The 16,903-nt window shown below is 39.6% G+C and overlaps 1 protein-coding gene across 2 annotated transcripts in view; it reads left to right on the forward strand.

The window, feature by feature from the left end:
- Positions 1-16,903, forward strand: part of LOC131242139 (ABC transporter B family member 19) — a 29,010-nt gene that overhangs the window by 1,438 nt on the left and 10,669 nt on the right. The window contains exons 2-6 of one of the 2 annotated variants that reach the window (XM_058240578.1): positions 2,227-2,336; positions 14,209-14,480; positions 14,565-14,619; positions 15,564-15,739; positions 16,279-16,479. In XM_058240578.1, the coding sequence (XP_058096561.1) occupies positions 2,303-2,336; positions 14,209-14,480; positions 14,565-14,619; positions 15,564-15,739; positions 16,279-16,479 (738 nt within the window). In that variant the 5' untranslated portion in view covers positions 2,227-2,302. The remainder of the gene's footprint in view (positions 1-2,226; positions 2,337-14,208; positions 14,481-14,564; positions 14,620-15,563; positions 15,740-16,278; positions 16,480-16,903) is intronic. The other variant, XM_058240579.1, reaches the window with a different exon arrangement.

Consider the following 16,903-nt stretch of genomic DNA (forward strand, 5'->3'; position numbering starts at 1 on the left):
ATCCACAGTAGATCACATGGTTTGAACCGTCTGGATTGACATACATTTGACTCAACGCACAAAACATTCGAGCCCTCAGTAAATGAAGGTGGCCCAACAGAGTTTACTCAGTTGGTCAGTAGGGAATCCGACGGTGTGGCCCACCTTTCTCGTCCGTACGTCCTACACGAGTAACAATAGAGGGAACCCCTTCTTCTCCACAGCGTGATGATCCAGATCGTTTATCTAGAAGGTGCCATCGTATATATTTTCCAACTTACTTTGTATGGACGGTTAGATCTGGAATGAGTGAACATTTTGTCATTTGGTCCATAAATAATACAAATGAACGGTCTAGATCACCAGGCGGTGCAGAAGTGACATGCGGATTAGGTGAGCCTTTCAACAATGAGGCGCGCTCTTATGCTCTGTTGTCACCACTACTTGTGGTGGTGGGCCGTCATGGGGGCCGCGCGATTTGTGGTGTAGATCCACCCAATCCACTGGATGCGCCCTTTGATGATAGACCATTTGGCCAAAATTAGCCCGGATGGAAACTTTGGTGGACCACACTTCAGGGAGCGATTGAGAAGGGGCGGCCAACAAATAAAAAGATCCGGGAGAATTTTAGGGTCCACCATGTTGTATGCATGCCATCCAATCCATTCATCAGCTACATTTCACAAAGATTAAGAGGCAAATTAAATCAAATAATCTCCAATTCCAGGTGTCCCACACCACGTGCATTTAGTACTTTTAGGCATGATTTTACACTGTACCCTGTATTGTGGCCTACCTAAGTTTTAGATCTGCCTACTTTTTAATTCGTTCAGTAAGAACTAAGGGTAAAACACGATGGATGGTGTGGATCTGACGAAGCGTGGGCTCACAAGAGCATATCACTACCACAAGCATATGAAAGCGCTTCTTCAAGCATTTCTTGAAATGCAAACAGAACTTCTACCGGCCAAAACGCCCATGTTCTTCGAGCATAATAATTTATAAAAATTCAAATTCAACACCGGTAGGTCTTGGATTCTTTAGCAGAGTTAACATGTAATAATGTGGCTGAGCTTGATAATTACTCGCAAGCATTCAAATATTGTTCACGTGAGATGCATTAACTCAAACTAAGCAGAATGAGTATAAAAATCAGATCAATTCAGCAACTCTCAACCGTTGAATTATTATTATTTTTTAAAATTATTTAATATATGCCCGCCAATCTAGTAGTCAGCTAATTATCGAATAAGGGCTCGTATGTATGTGCGTATAAGTTAACTAATGCACATGTTATCACATATGCCCGCATAACAAACAGGCATAACATCCAGGCCATCCATTAAAAGGGTACCACTATTTAAATTAGCTGTCACAAGAATCAGGTTGGTCAACTAATCATGTGTGCTTCAATTGGCTGATAAAAAGTACTGTTCTGAGAAATCAACCACTTATTTTTAATATCATGGCATAGGTATTTTAGGCAGTAGCATGTAGAAGGTGAGGTTTATATGATGGACGGCTTGGGTGTTTCACATGTGTGGCATGCTTGCGCATGTGCGGCATGTGCATTAGATGATTAGCAAAGCTCTCAGATAATAGTTATTTTTCAATTGTAGCTTATTCATTTAAAATGGACTGTAATTTAGACTCTTTAATTTGAGCTATTTGTTTGCCATGTGAGAAATTAATTGATGGCTAGCAAATGAATGGTTAAAAGAAAATGGTGAGTGGTCAAATTTCAAGGAAAGATTAAACAGAGAAATGTGACCTCTTGTAGTACTGTGCTCCATCTGCAATTGATTTAGAGGTTTCAACCGTCTACATATCCTTACAGAGCCGTCATATATATGTACAGTTGAAGAGTCTGAAAATGGTAGTGAACTATTTATGGAGTCTAACGTTCAATCATTTCAACAAATATGGCTGAGATTTCTTAGTGATAATATTGTAGAAAATATATTAATGATATTATCATAATATAATAACAAGATGTTTCAAAATATCAATTAATTTTAAAAATAGGTTGTTTTTATTGTGATAGTATTGCAATATTAATTATTGATGAAATAGTAGACGTGAAGGTATTTGTCTTGTACAGACAAGCACACATATACATATACAAACATATAAACTTTATTTCTAAATTTATAATAAATATTTTTAATATATATATACTTTTTTATGAGATTTTTTTCAATAATATTTAAAGAGAAACTTTGTTTTTGTCAAAATTTGGTTGAACAGATATAATCAATCGTGGAAGTGTGTCTACCGGTGGACTTGCACAAAAATAAGAAGATGTAGATAACAGGAGGAGCCAATGACGACTGTGGACCCTCCAATGCCTAAGTCAGGTAGGTAAACTCAGATTAAAATACTTGAGTTTGAGTTTTTTACCTTAACTCCCTTCGATTGGGGTGGAAGTATTTATAGAGTTCGTTAGTCAGTGTCAAGACCTGCATATCCTTGTGCAATTCATGGGATTTACTAAAGGATCCTATTTGGATATGAATTTATCTCCAAAAGTGTCGCTGAGTCTACCTCGATCAGCATGATCTTCGGGTAGAATCATATTAAATCTTTTCTTTCCTGTTTTGATGCGGGATTCTCTTCAAGAATTTCGCATTGCCTTTGTTCATGATTGATTTGATTAGCTCGAATGATGATTCTTTCCACCGAGCTTTGTGCTTAAGCAGCTTAACTCGGAGCACATCTCTTCATCGGGAGAATCACTTACTATATTTTCTAAATTTTATGTTCTATCAATTTGGAAAGCTAGTCATGATCTTCTTATCACCATAGTTTTAAGATAATTATTTTTCCGATCAATTAAACTTTTCACATAATGAATTAATTTGGTTTCACCCAACAAGCTTAAAATTTAAAAATTTGTCTAAAATGACATTTGTCACCGTGTAAACATCCATCCATGCAACTTGGAGGGACCATTCTAAAGCAGATCCAAGTACCACCCACGTGCCATGGATCCAACTCAGGGACCACACGACCCACAATACAAAACTCAACACAACAATGTAAATAAGCTGAGTTGGAGGTGACTATATATGAATCAGGCAGAGTCACCCAGTTAAGTTCAGACCGAGTCTGAGTCGACTCAGATGAATCGCAAGGAACTCGTCCCGAGTTTTAAAAACTTCCTTGCGTTCTTCTAAAAATTGATAATTAATGTATGTGGACGATTTAAAGTTGTTGGGGACCATGGGTCCCATGTCTTAAAGCCTTGCTCCTCCAGCAACATTCTCGGTGTCACATCATCATTGATCTAAAGAACTTCCTTTGAGTACCCACGTGTCAAAAGATGCATCATTTTACTTTATTAATCAAGAAATCATCACCTTTGTTGAAGAAACCCATGTTATAATGAGCAGAAATAAAAACAAGCCGACTAAATGGACACCAACCAGATCATATTCGATACATCCACACCGTACACGTGGCATACATTAGGATGATTATGACACCCATCCAATATTGTGAGCCCCATCATGGAAATTCCAAAAAAATTAGGATGATGACACCCATCCAATCAATGGACATCGATCCGTGCCGATGGTTAGAACTGTGCCCAAAGATGCAGTTAGTGGGCCTTGATCCATTCACCTGTACGGCTAAGATGATCCAGTTATCAAATACAGACAATAATTCCTTTCTTATTTTAGGACCACTTTAGCCCTAAAAACCTAGGCACGATGCAATGCTCCCTACAAAGCCTACAAACAACCAAACCCACCTAATGAAATAATTAATTAAAGGATTATTAATTTAATTAGAGCTTGATTAGCTGCTTTTGCTATTTTTTTCATGGTTTTGTTGTCTCAAAGTTTCAAAATACACATTCAAAGCTGACCAAGAGACAAACAAGTACACTCTCTTGGTTACATGTCGATCCGACCAATCTCTTTTCCGTTTACATGTGGGGCTCCATTTAGACAACAAAGGCATCTATTTCTAGCCGTTGATGTTTGTGTTTGGAGGGTAGCCCTAGGTTTTGAGCCTGTGACCCTTAGATATCTATGATCTTTGCATCCTAATCACTAATGATATAAAACACTCACCAACCGTGAGAATCCTCTTGCGAGGATTGCTAGAATATACCACCTATGGCCGGTGGACATGCACGGACTTTAACCTTTCGATCTAGGGTTATATTTCAACTATCATCATCAATATGTCGATTGTCATTGTCACTAAAAGGTGTGGCTGAAGTGGGATTCTGGCTGCTAATCTAATGCAACCCTCTTTTATCTGGCATGGGCTGGGTAATGAGTTTGCAAGACTCCCACTGAAAGAGTCATGATGTTATAATGGAATGATGTAAAGTGATTTTAAGAAGGGATACACCATGGATTGGAGATGGATGAAGGGGAAAAAATGGCTCTTTAAATTCGGTTGTTTTAACCCTTTGATCATTCGACTCTTTTCCTTTTAAGATGGCAGTTCCCTAAGCATTTGAATAATCAAATTGGTGATATATATGAGAAAAGTTACTATGCGCTCGACGTCACGATAAGCTCCCGTGAGGTCGAGCTGTGTGGGCCCACCGTGATGCGTGTCGACCATCAATACCGTGCATTTGATGGGTCCTCTCTAAATTACGCGATATCCCAAAAATCAGCCGTATACGGAACTGAGGTGGGCCATACCATCTAAAATCATGTGAAGACACCGTTAAAACATATAAAAGCACTTGGTGGGGCCCACCTGAGTTTTGAATGCTGCTGAAGCTTGGTCTAAACCCTCATCCAAGTGGGACACACATAATGGATGGGCTGGATTTGCAAACCACATCTCGGTGGTCCCAGAAAATGATTATGAATGTTTTAATGGTGCACGGCCCCTCTCCACTTCTGTATGTGGTGTGGCCCACACAAGTCACGGATTGATTTGATTTTTGAGACCTAGGCCTACGATGGAATGGTGCATTTGACTGATGGGGTAGATGTTCGAAACGCATCACGGTGGGGCCCACACAACTCGACCTCACGGGATGTTCCCATTAGCTCGAGCGCATAGTACCTTTTCCCTATATATATATATATATAAGGTACTATGCAGTCGTGCTCATGGGAACTTCCCATGAGGTCGAGCTGTGTGGGCCCCATCATGATGCTTGTCGAACATCTACCCCATCAGTCAAATGCACCATTCCATGGTGGGACTAGGTTTCAAAAATCAAGTCAATCCGTGACTTGTGTGGGCCACACCACATACAGAAGTCGAGAGGGGCTACCCTCCATTAACAAATTCATAGTCATTTTTTGGGCCCACCGAGTTGTGGTTTGCAAATCCAGCCCATCCATTATGTGTGTCCCACTTGGATGAGGGTTAAGACCAAGTTTCAGATGCATCCAAATTTCAGGTGGGCCCCACCAAGTGCTTTTATATATTTTAGGTATGTCTTCACATGCTTTTAGATGGTATGGCCCACCTGAGTTCCGTATCCGGCTGATTTTTGGGATATCCTATAATTTAAAGGGGACCCATCAAATGCACAGTGTTGATTTTCGACAAGCATCACGGTGGGGCTCACACAGCTCGACCTCATGGGAAGTTCCCATGAGCTTGACCGCATAGTACCTTTTCCGTGTATATATATATATATATATGACTGTATTTTTTTCATAAGCATCACCATTGATTGTAAAGGCCTATCATATGAATGGTTTAGGCCATTGAAAAAGTCCCCACCCAACAACTGAACTTGTTACTGCAAAAACTGGAAGCTTGCCATCAGTAATACTAGAAACAAACCGAGCTCCTACTTGCAAAATCATTTTAAGAATGGGCAAAGACGGTTGTGCTAAGACACAAAATCCACGTAATTCATCATAGCGTGATTACATCCAAAAAAAAAAAAAAAACATCAATAGATCATTTCCCTCGTGAATAAAAATGTGAAAAATATAAGAAAAATTATATTTTATTTCTTTTTACACAATCATGCTTTTTTTCGCCCACATCCTACACACACCCATGCACTCACACTATAACGGGTACTCAAACTTATGATCTTGTGTTGCATCTCTTGTAAGTAAGGACCCGAAAAAACCATGTTGAAATGCAATGAACGTATCACAGATATGTCCCACCTATTCTCAAAAGAACCTTTTAGAAAGACAATCTGGCGTCTTCTTAATTAATGCTTTTCCAATGCAGGAGAAGAAATCTTTCACATTGAGAAAAACCCTCTCCTCTTTCCTCACACTCTTGCTAGCACAAGGAAGTATCCTTTTTAGGCTCCCTGAAATTGTAGAAATATATGAAAAGCTATTATTGCCTTTAAAATGATGCCTTGCACTTGACACATAAAAGATAATCATTTTGCTATTGGTAAAATGTCCCTCACCTAAATCCAACGTGAATAGCCAATTCCCCTAATAAAACTCCCGGTGTATGCTATTGCAAAATAGGAAGGTATATGTATTCTAGCAAATCTCTCTCTCTTATTACTATGCTTTTAAACACATACTATGATTTGGCCGTGGATTTTATCTCATGCAGTCTTTGACGCATTTCATCAAATGTCAATGAAAAAAATGCCACGTAAGCATTTCATGAATAGGGTACTTACAGTGAAAAAGTAAAGATTTTCAATATGAAATAGCCATTTTGTCGTTTTCATCGTGGGTCCTGTGCAGGCATTCCCGTAACTTTTTCATTGGCACAGATGGACAAGTGGGTCAATGGAATACCTGCAGCGCCCTTGGACGCAATCCATACTCTTGTGATGCTGTCTACCGATATCAGATGCCTGGCTGTGATAGGACTGAACTCGTCATCAGTCAATCCTAAAATCACATGCGCATAAAACAATTCAATGGACAGTAGAAATTGACCACTTGTCTAAATTTGAGGAACGCATGTGCCCCTAACAATATTAGATCAGCCCCATTTTTATTTTATTTTTATTTTTTTTAAAAACGGCATCTATTTAGTGGAGAAGGCAGATGAGTGGATCTAACGTCATCCATGTGTGCACTCACGTTTCTCCTTCTACTTGAGGACCCTGGCAATAGTCAGCACGGTGAAGGATCTTGCTGTAAACGGTGATATCACCGTACCGTGGCCCAGCGAGCCATTTCTGTCTTTCGATCATTCATCTGCTGGGCCATACCATGCATGGGCCATGTGCCAAAAACTATGCTGGTCTGGAGGGATAGTGAGAAAGATTACCATCTTCTTGAAGTAATAAAAATCTTGAATCCACGAGGATATTCTTTTGAATTTATGAGAAAAAAATTCAGAATTTTATTAATCAATAATTGTGTAATGTGTATGTCTCAATTATACTATTAATTAAGAAATAAAAATAAAATTTTATAGTTATAAAAAAAGCAAAATTCTAATTCTAATAAAAGTCCCAATTCTAGTAAAATTCTTTTAAAGAAATTTCGTTTGTTGGTCAGTTCACCCCCGATGACCCATTACGGTAAAGATTGACAAGTTGTTAATCCTATAACAATATCCAGATCAAAAGTTATGAATAGTTTATGGTTCATTTTCTTTTGGTCCAACCATGTTAGGAATATATCTATGCCACGTCTTACCTCAGCCCATTCAACTTGAAAAAAACTCTTCATCGACTTACTTAAGGAATTCGCTCATGATACTTAAATAATTTCTTGCGCTGATATTTATGAGCATTTTCCTTTTACTTTGCATTAGGCTTTTGAGCTGACTCAACACATATACTCATGCTCTCCTTAACTTGACCAGGATGGATTAGTTTCTTTACTTGTGCTTACAAGATCTCAGAGTCTTTCTGATAATATGGGTAATTAGACAAACTTGCTCCTAGGACAATATCAATGTACATGATTTTGTATATTTCTCATTGGAGGTAACTTTTTAGGAAGTTCATCAGGCTAAATTGCCTTGAACTCTTGTAACATTGGTTTCAAATCCTCTAAAATGTTCATGGGTTTCACATCTTTTTTCTTTTCAACTAATGCATAATATCTCGTCTCTTTAAAATTTTGACGAAATCTTATTCGGTTATGAGAGACTATACTTAGGGGCGATGATAATCTTTCTATCATCTTTAATAAATATAAATACATTATATCAGTTTTTATGCATAACATTAACATTATATTGCTATGATCGACCAACTAACATCTGACAAGCTTCCATGTCGATTACATCACATATTAATTCATTATTATAATATTTATCAATGAAAAATGATATATGACATTATTTGGTTACTTCTGTTTTAGTGTGATCTCCTTGATCCATCTAATCGTATATAGAGAGGGATGCTTTTATGTTTTTAATTATAATTTTTCCACCATTGTTTTCAATATAATATTATTGTTGTGTCCTGACATCAATGATTACATTATAGATTTTTTAGTTTATAATATATCTTGTTCGAAACATGTTGTGATACTATAAATTTATTTATACCTTTGGCACGTACAACAACTTTCTCATGATTTAAGTAGTAACCTACGATTTACCATTATTGAATGGTGGCTTGCGATTCATTACTAGTGTCACACCACGAACATGATAATTACAAGCTCCATCACCAATCTTATATTGCTTATTATTACGAATATGAACCTGTCTTATGGCTCTCGTCAAATGATTGATCGCTCCTTACAATCCTTGCATGGCTTGCAGATTTTCCTTATAGAAAGCTTAAAATGTTGCCGTAGTTATATGATTATTCCCTAAAGCACAAAAGCTTCAAATGTCATTGTTGTTATATAATTATTTCCTGAAACACCATACATGAGATTGTTATTCACACCTTCCTCTGATGCCATAGTCTCAATGAAAAGCTTCGCTCTGTTGCCAACTGATGTAGAGAAGAGTATAAATAAATAATGAGAAATATCGCCACCTTCCTGGAGTGATAAAAATCTTGAATTGACAATGGCATTTTCTTGAATCCATAATTAAAAAGAAAAAATTAATTTTTTATTAATCAATGTGTATCACTATTAATAAAGAAAAAAACTAAAATTAGTGATTATAAAAAATAGAAAAATTCTAACTTAATAAAAGTACTAATTTTAATAAAACTCTTTTAAAGACTAATTTTTTAAAATAAAAAATTTAAATAAACTTTTGCTACAAGAGTCTTATTATGATTACAAGTTATATATATATATATATATAAAATTAAAAAAAATACTATAAAAGTTGAAATTATTAAAAAATATTGATTTTTCTTTTGCTTTTTGTTAAAATTCCAATTTTGAAGTAAAAGATAACATTTTCTTGCTATAAATGGATAGACACAACCCATTCACTCCAGATGGCCCATTACAATCAAAATTAATAAACTGTGCATCCTGTAACAATACCTGAATCCAAAGTTATATTCAGTTTACCGTTTACGTTCTTTTGGTCCACTCGGGAATGTATTTGCGCCAAGTATTACATCAGAATGTGGCTCGGTTGGTTGGACCATTTCCAAACTTGTCCACTTAGTGGCTAGGAACACCTGGGTGACTTTTGGTTGTCCCACTACAATGTAAATCCGGCGTTACGAATGGTTTAGATCTCATGCAGTGTGCCACGTGTATATAGATTACGTGCCTGATAAACTTGCACTTGGCATCAGATCTATTAGCGCTTGAATTCATTCTGTTTATGCTTTACTTTGAGAACTGATCAACTACAGGCGGCTTCACCACAATGTCCGGTGTAGCATCGTATTTCCCGCTAACACTCCACCGTGTAAATCACCCTCTGTGAAAGTCAGGCCAATCCGCTCGCAAGGTGGGCCACACCTGCATGTTGGCGATGACCGTCGGTTGTCCAGTGATTCCAACGATATGCGTCCCGTTTTCAGTAAAAGGATGGAATACACAGGTGTCATGTTGGCAGGAAAATCTGCACCGTACCACAAAGTTGTGATGCTTGTCTGCAAGTTTTCAGATCTCTTTTACTTTTTGTGCGTAAGATGAGGTTTGCTGATCCCACACGCACCTTTACACGCATTACACGTGCCAACCTGGGAGGTGTACGAAACAACCAAGCACAGTGCATAAGGTGGCTCCCATGGTGTAGATAACAGTACCAAAAAACAAGCTGGTTTAATGATTAGGTGGGCCACATGTAGCCTTCCAAGAAAAAGTGAACCGTTGGCAGCGTTTTTTTTTTAATCGTCCATTTTTATTTTCAGTACAGGGCCACCTCATGAATGGACCAGCCTGAATTTTAATAGGGGAAGCTTCACGTCAGAGGTGGCCTTATGCACCATTCAGATGTCCCACACACTTCCAACGTCAGCACGTGAGCTGCATGCAAAGCAGTCTGGTGAGTGGAGGTGTATGGGGCCGGCAAACGTGTGGAATGAATTTTATGGACGTTTAGCGAGAGTAAACGGACAGCGATATTGTGAAGGATAGAGGTGGGCATTGACTCCAGTCAAGTCGGACCGGATTGGGTCCAACTTGACTCGATCGGATTTTTCAAGAACTTGATCCGAACTCGATCTGATCCAAAACCGAGTTTGGCAGGGCTGACTCGATCCAATTCAAATCCTTACTGGCCTGACTCGAACTGAGTTCAACTCAGTTTGGGAAACCGAATCGAGTCGGATCGAGTTGAGTTTAGGGGGAGAGAGGGAGAGAAAGAAGGAGATGTGAGAAATGGAGAGAGAAAGGAGAGGAGGGAAATAGGGAGAGAAAGGAGGATAGATGGATGGGTGCGGCGCCTCCTTCCGGTAGAGAAAGAAGGGTTAGGTTCGTTCAGATTTCGGATTGGATCGGTCTGGATTGACCACGATCTGAACTTGATTCGATGTACGATTGGATATGAGTGGTCTTACTCAATTCGCACCAATTCAAGCCTTTGGTTCGCTTCGGATCGGGTCGGATTTACTGGATCGAGTTGGATTTTGCCCAACTCTAGTGAAGAATATGGAGATGTGAGCCTATAGCACACGTACAACCACAGTTCATGTGTGAGCTCTGTGCTGCTCATCACATTTCGCAGAATGGACGTTGATCTTGCTGTAATCATAACAGGTGGATGACAACCTAAAACTCTAAATTGGAAGATGCTACCCATATAATCACTGGCTATCTTTTTGCAATGCAGTGAACTTTTATTTCTTGACCATTCATTATTAACTCACTGACGGAAAGGTTAGGAGCTTCTTAACTACGATTTTTTTGGGGGGGAGAATTCACGGTCCACAGTAGTTCTCAGTAGATCAACAGTCTTGATGATCGAAATATGGGGCCCATTTTTCTAAATTTGTGCATCATTACATTATTCCCATCCTTATTAATTCATCCTCACCACACATTTCTTGACCGGAACTTTGCAAGGGAAGCGGGTTGTTAGTGCACTGAGTAAACTTTGTGAGACCTACCATGGTGTATGTGTCTTATCCGCTCCACGTTCTTGGGTTTTATCAACTTATTTTAGGGCACGGGTCCATAAATAAAGCATGTCCAATGCTCAAGTGGACTATGCCATAAGAAGCCGTGAGTTAATGACATTCACCGTTAGAACCTTCCGCAATTATATTTATTTGTTAGCCAACCTGTGTTCACAGGGTCTCTCTCTCTCTCTCTCTCTATATATATATATATATAAGCTTGGTTATAAGCATTCAATTCACATTGTTTCCATGGTGTGGTCCGCTTAAGCATTGGATGTGCTTCAATTTTGAGATCATGCTCTAAAATGATTAGGTAAAATGGAAGGACAGCGTGGATCAGGCTCCTACGTAACGTGGGCCACACGAAGTCTCAGTATGCAATCCTCTCCCCGAATTGCCCTGTGTCTTATGCACGCCATCCACCTGCTTTCCCTCTCTGTGCAGGGCATGAGACCAAAATCGAAACACGTAAAGCTTAAGTGGCCCACACCATAGGAAATTGTGTGAATTGAACTCTTCTAGCGGAAAACTTCAAGGGGTCACGGAAGTTTTGGTTAATGTTGATATTTGTGTTTTTCTATCATACATGTCCGTGTGACCTTACGAGAAGGTTGGATGACATTATCCCCCGTGGTGTGTGGTCTATTACGTGTGGGCTCCTCAGAGTTTACTCAGCACTGACGCGGATTAGATATTGTCATATTGATAGGTTCAGTAGCCGGTTCGCTGATGAAGTAGCGTCATCAAGTTCCGCAGGCCCCACTATGATGTATGTGTTATATCCACACCGTCCATCCATTTTGAGATATCATTTTAGGGTATGAACTAAAGAATGAGGCAGATAAAAAGCACTAGTGGACCCACCACAGAAAACAGTGGGGAGAGTGATTTCCACCGTTGAAACTATCCTAATGCACGTCATCATGTTTATTTAAAATTCAACCCGTTCAAAAGTTAAAAAAGATATTAAAGAAGGGAAAACACAAATATCAGCATGATCTAAAACTTTTGCGGCCTTTAGAAGTTTTTAACGGTGAGCATCACTGCCCCCACTGTTTTCTGTGCTGGGTCCACTGGAGCTTTGTATTTAGCTCGTTCTCCTGATCTTACCGTAAAATGATCCCTCCAAATGAATGGATGGAAAGCGGGGTTACAAAACATACATCATGGTGGGCCCACGGAACTGACGTTCCTTCAGTAGCGAGTCTCGCCATTCAACCGGTCAGCAGCTAATCCGCGCCCATTCAGTATACTCTACGGTATCCGCGTTCACTTTGCCAATGGAAGTTGAAATTGAAAACAAACTCGCATCCGAAATGTGGGGCCCAATGTATGGATTCCTGCCAAATACAAGGTCAGTCTTCCTATCTGCTAGCCACACAAGCACTTTGAATGTGGACCATTGGTCAGTTTGTCTCGACCGTCCATTCTTTCGTGTACTTGTATCCAACCATTCAAGATTGGCCATAATTTTGGCACGTGTATCTATTCGGAGGTTACATATTACCAGCGGCTTGGATCTCATATTTTGTCACGTGTGCTGGCGAGTACTTCCCACGACTGCACGGTTGAGATGTGATCGCATGCGTTCGAACTTATCGTAATTAGCATACAATGGAGCTGTGTGGGGACACCCGTACGTGTAATCATAAAAACAAAGAAAAGACGTCTATGTGGAATCCAGACCGTGAACCTGGTAATGTTCTACTTCTTCACTACAAAAACAAGAAATGGCCGGTATCCAAGACTTTTGGGACACACTACATGAGAAATGCAAAGTCACGCCTCAAAAATTATATATTCACCTTTTGTGGCCTATGCTGAAATTTGGAACGATTATAGTTTCGGTGCATCCCTTCATCATAGTGGGATGCACTCGATGAAGGCGTTGGATTGTATATAATCAGAAATGTGGACCCCACAATCCATCTGGAAGTTTCTACGGTGGAGGTCCGCCTTTCCAACCGTTCCCATGTCCCAGATAAGTTATCATTCAGCCCAAAATTTTTGGGCCCTGTTTAAAATTGAAAGGAACACAAGATTCATGGTCTAGATTCAAAGATAAACAGTCAAGGTGGGCCCACACAGCTCGAATGTATGGTAACTAACGTACGTTCGAATTGGAAAGCATGTGGTCATTCACGTTACGCATCGCGGAAAAGGAAGCAAAATACACCAGTTAACCAGATTCCATTTAACTACGGTTAACTTTCTCACCGTAGAGACAGATGCTGTTCCGAAGAATTTCTCGGCCAAAACTTTTCTCGGGAGATTTTCAAAATTTGAGGATTTTCTAGGAATATTATTGGGAATATATAATAGAAAATAAAAAATATTAACTTAATATTAAAATTTAAATATATAAGTTTATAACAAATTCCTTATTTTTAACTCTGTTTGCGACATTATCTCGATAAAAAGCGGTATTTTCAAATTATCGAGATAAGATCGTTCAGTGTATTTTCGCGATATTTTCATAATCTCGGCAATATTTGTCAGTGTTTTGGGTGACCCGTGGTTCGCCGTTAGCTATAAGTAAGTGCATGCGAGGCACTATCCATTTGCCTCTCTTTGACCGATGGTCATAACATAACTCTCTCTCTCTCTCTGAGCTTCTGATACTCTCGTTTGGACTGATAAACCAGTTTCCGCAAAGAAAAAGAAAAAAGAAGAAGCGTCAGATCTCACCTCTAATGGCGGAAAAACAGTCCGAAGAATGTCTCTCAAAATGCCTTTGAAATTCCTCCTCCAGTGCTAAAATCCGGATTTCCGGAGCTCGCATCCTTTAATGGCAGGAATACCGGAATCAAAGACTGCGGCAATTTGAAATCGACGCTTTCTGTCTTCCTGGACAGGAACAAAAACTTCATTTCCAGCTTTAATGGCGGAATCTACTGAAGCGAAGGCCGTGGCCGATGCGGAGAAGAAAAAGGAGCAGAGCCTCCCGTTTCACAAGCTCTTCTCATTCGCAGACAGGTACGACTATTTTTTAATGGCTGCGGGAAGCTTAGGAGCGGTCGTCCATGGCTCCTCGATGCCTGTCTTCTTCCTTCTGTTTGGGGATTTGGTGAACGGGTTTGGGAAAAACCAGTCGGATTTGAAGAAGATGACGGACGAAGTATCGAAGGTTCGTCATCTGGTCCGTTGAAATCTCTGATTTTCTAACGATTTCGCATCTCAGATCTGTTTCTTTTTTCTTTCTTGAATGCAGTATGCTCTGTATTTCGTCTACCTCGGGCTTGTAGTTTGCTTTTCTTCGTACGCAGGTGAAGCTTCTCGTGCTCTCTCTTGCTTTTCTTGTCTTCTAAGGGAATTGATATTTACACCCACTTTAGTTGATTGATGCTCCTTTTCTTCTACTTTTGGTTAATACAACCATACAATCGTGGTAGACAAAAATGGTGTAAATTGTAAATAGTGGCTCCTTCCTTTTGTCGGAACGATGTTCGAGCGTTATTTAGCTGGGATTTTGACAGCTGGTGCAGACATTAGTCTCGCGTTGCTATAGCGTATCGGATCCGGTCCGCAGCGGCACGTTGCCGGGCAGTGCTACAACGCTCCTTTTCTTTCTGGGGTCGCTATCACGGATCCAGGTTTTGCTGGGGTACGGTGGCTTCGTACCAAACTCTGGTACAGCGGCTCCGTTTCCACCCCCGGTTTGCATCTTAGACTGATCTGAACCGTCCGTGTTCTCAATAGCAATATAGAAGCTATAGTCTTATAATCATGCATCCTTGATGATACTGGCCGTTGAATCTTGGATTTGAATATGAGCCATTGAATATCCATCTTCATACAAAATCACCCATTCAACAATTATTTCTTACCATGGCATGGTTAGCATAAAATCCAGAACATGAACGGTTCAGATCATCATTTAAATTTCAATACGAGGGTGAAAACCAGCCATCGTACCTTATCAAACCCGGACGGATACTTTTTTGAAAGAGAATTAATATCTTGCGAGATTTATCTTTATTTTTATCGGGCATGTATTAGAAGTTTCTCTCTTCTTTGAGCTGTGTTCATTTATTTAATCATTTTTTCATTAAAAAAACAACAAAATACTACCAGTAAATTCAAATAAAGATTTTGGGCCGTTATTATTATTATTATTATTTTGATTGGTTAAACTTCGGACCATGTCGTCCTGTTCCTCTATGTATTCGTTTTCTGAGTCTTTTTGTATTTGGGTGGTTTTATGCTGCAGAGATAGCATGTTGGATGTACACAGGAGAGAGGCAGGCTATCACGCTGAGGAAGAAGTATTTGGAAGCTGTACTGAAGCAGGACGTGGGATTCTTCGATACGGACGCAAGAACAGGAGATATTGTCTTCAGCATTTCTACAGACACCCTCCTCGTCCAAGATGCCATCAGCGAGAAGGTACATCATCTCCTCCATCCATCTCTCTTCCATTCTCTCCCGGTTCACCTTCTGCACATACTCCAATTTCCGCCATAAGCTTTCCAACTGAATTATCCAACTTGCGCCCTGTATAGTTCAGCTCTACAATACATTTGGGAGCCGCTAGATATATGAAATTTGGACTCTATTTCTCCTGCTTATTGTAATGTGTGGGTCACTTCAATTAATGTATGTTAGTTCCATATGGCTTGTGGTGCAGTCATTCAGATGGGCTTTAATTAACTAGGCCATGAGCTGCGATTTTGGTGGGTCAGCTCTAGGTAACTCCAGTACGCATATGGTGCACACGTTTGTAAAGCCTGTCTGAAAAATCCGAAGTTGCCTGAGGCAGCTCCGGTGAATAAATGCCATTTGAACCCCGATTATCTGAGCTGTTGGATCACATCTTCCCATGCTTTCTCTATGTTACTTTCACCATTTTTCCCTGCCTAGTTTGTGTTGCAAGTAATCAAAATCCGTGCAACATGACGAAAATTGTCGTGTAAATTTCTGTCCAGGTGGGAAATTTCATACACTATCTCTCGACGTTTCTGGCGGGATTGGTGGTGGGTTTTGTATCAGCATGGAGGCTGGCGCTGCTGAGTGTTGCTGTCATTCCAGGAATTGCTTTTGCAGGTGGTTTATATGCATATACTCTTACTGGCCTCACTTCCAAGAGCCGGAACTCTTATGCAAATGCAGGCATTATCGCCGAGCAGGTGAGTTCTTCGCATGAAACCCATGTTAACTGCTGCCTATGCATTATTAATTTATAAATATGGTGGATCCCAAGGATTGAATTGAATTGAGTTTTCTGGAAACATCTCAGGGCCTGTTTGGTAGACCTCTAAAAATGAGTTGTTAGGGCACACCAAATATCATGAAATTTCATGAAATTTTGCACCAAATTAGACAGATTAATCTTGAAGTATCATGACAATTGGTGCAACCAAATGCAGCCTAATTGTAAATATGTATTAGCAATTGTATTTCTTTTGGGCAAGGATAAAAAAATAATGTTGATAACCACCAATGATGATTTCTATACACAATTATGATTGACTAAAATGACCTGAACTCATTTTTAGGCATCTACCAAACAGTCCCTTAGCACTTTTTGTTTGTTTGTTTGTTTATTTGTTT

This window comes from Magnolia sinica, chromosome 4 (assembly GCF_029962835.1).
Source record: "Magnolia sinica isolate HGM2019 chromosome 4, MsV1, whole genome shotgun sequence".
NCBI lineage: Eukaryota > Viridiplantae > Streptophyta > Magnoliopsida > Magnoliales > Magnoliaceae > Magnolia > Magnolia sinica.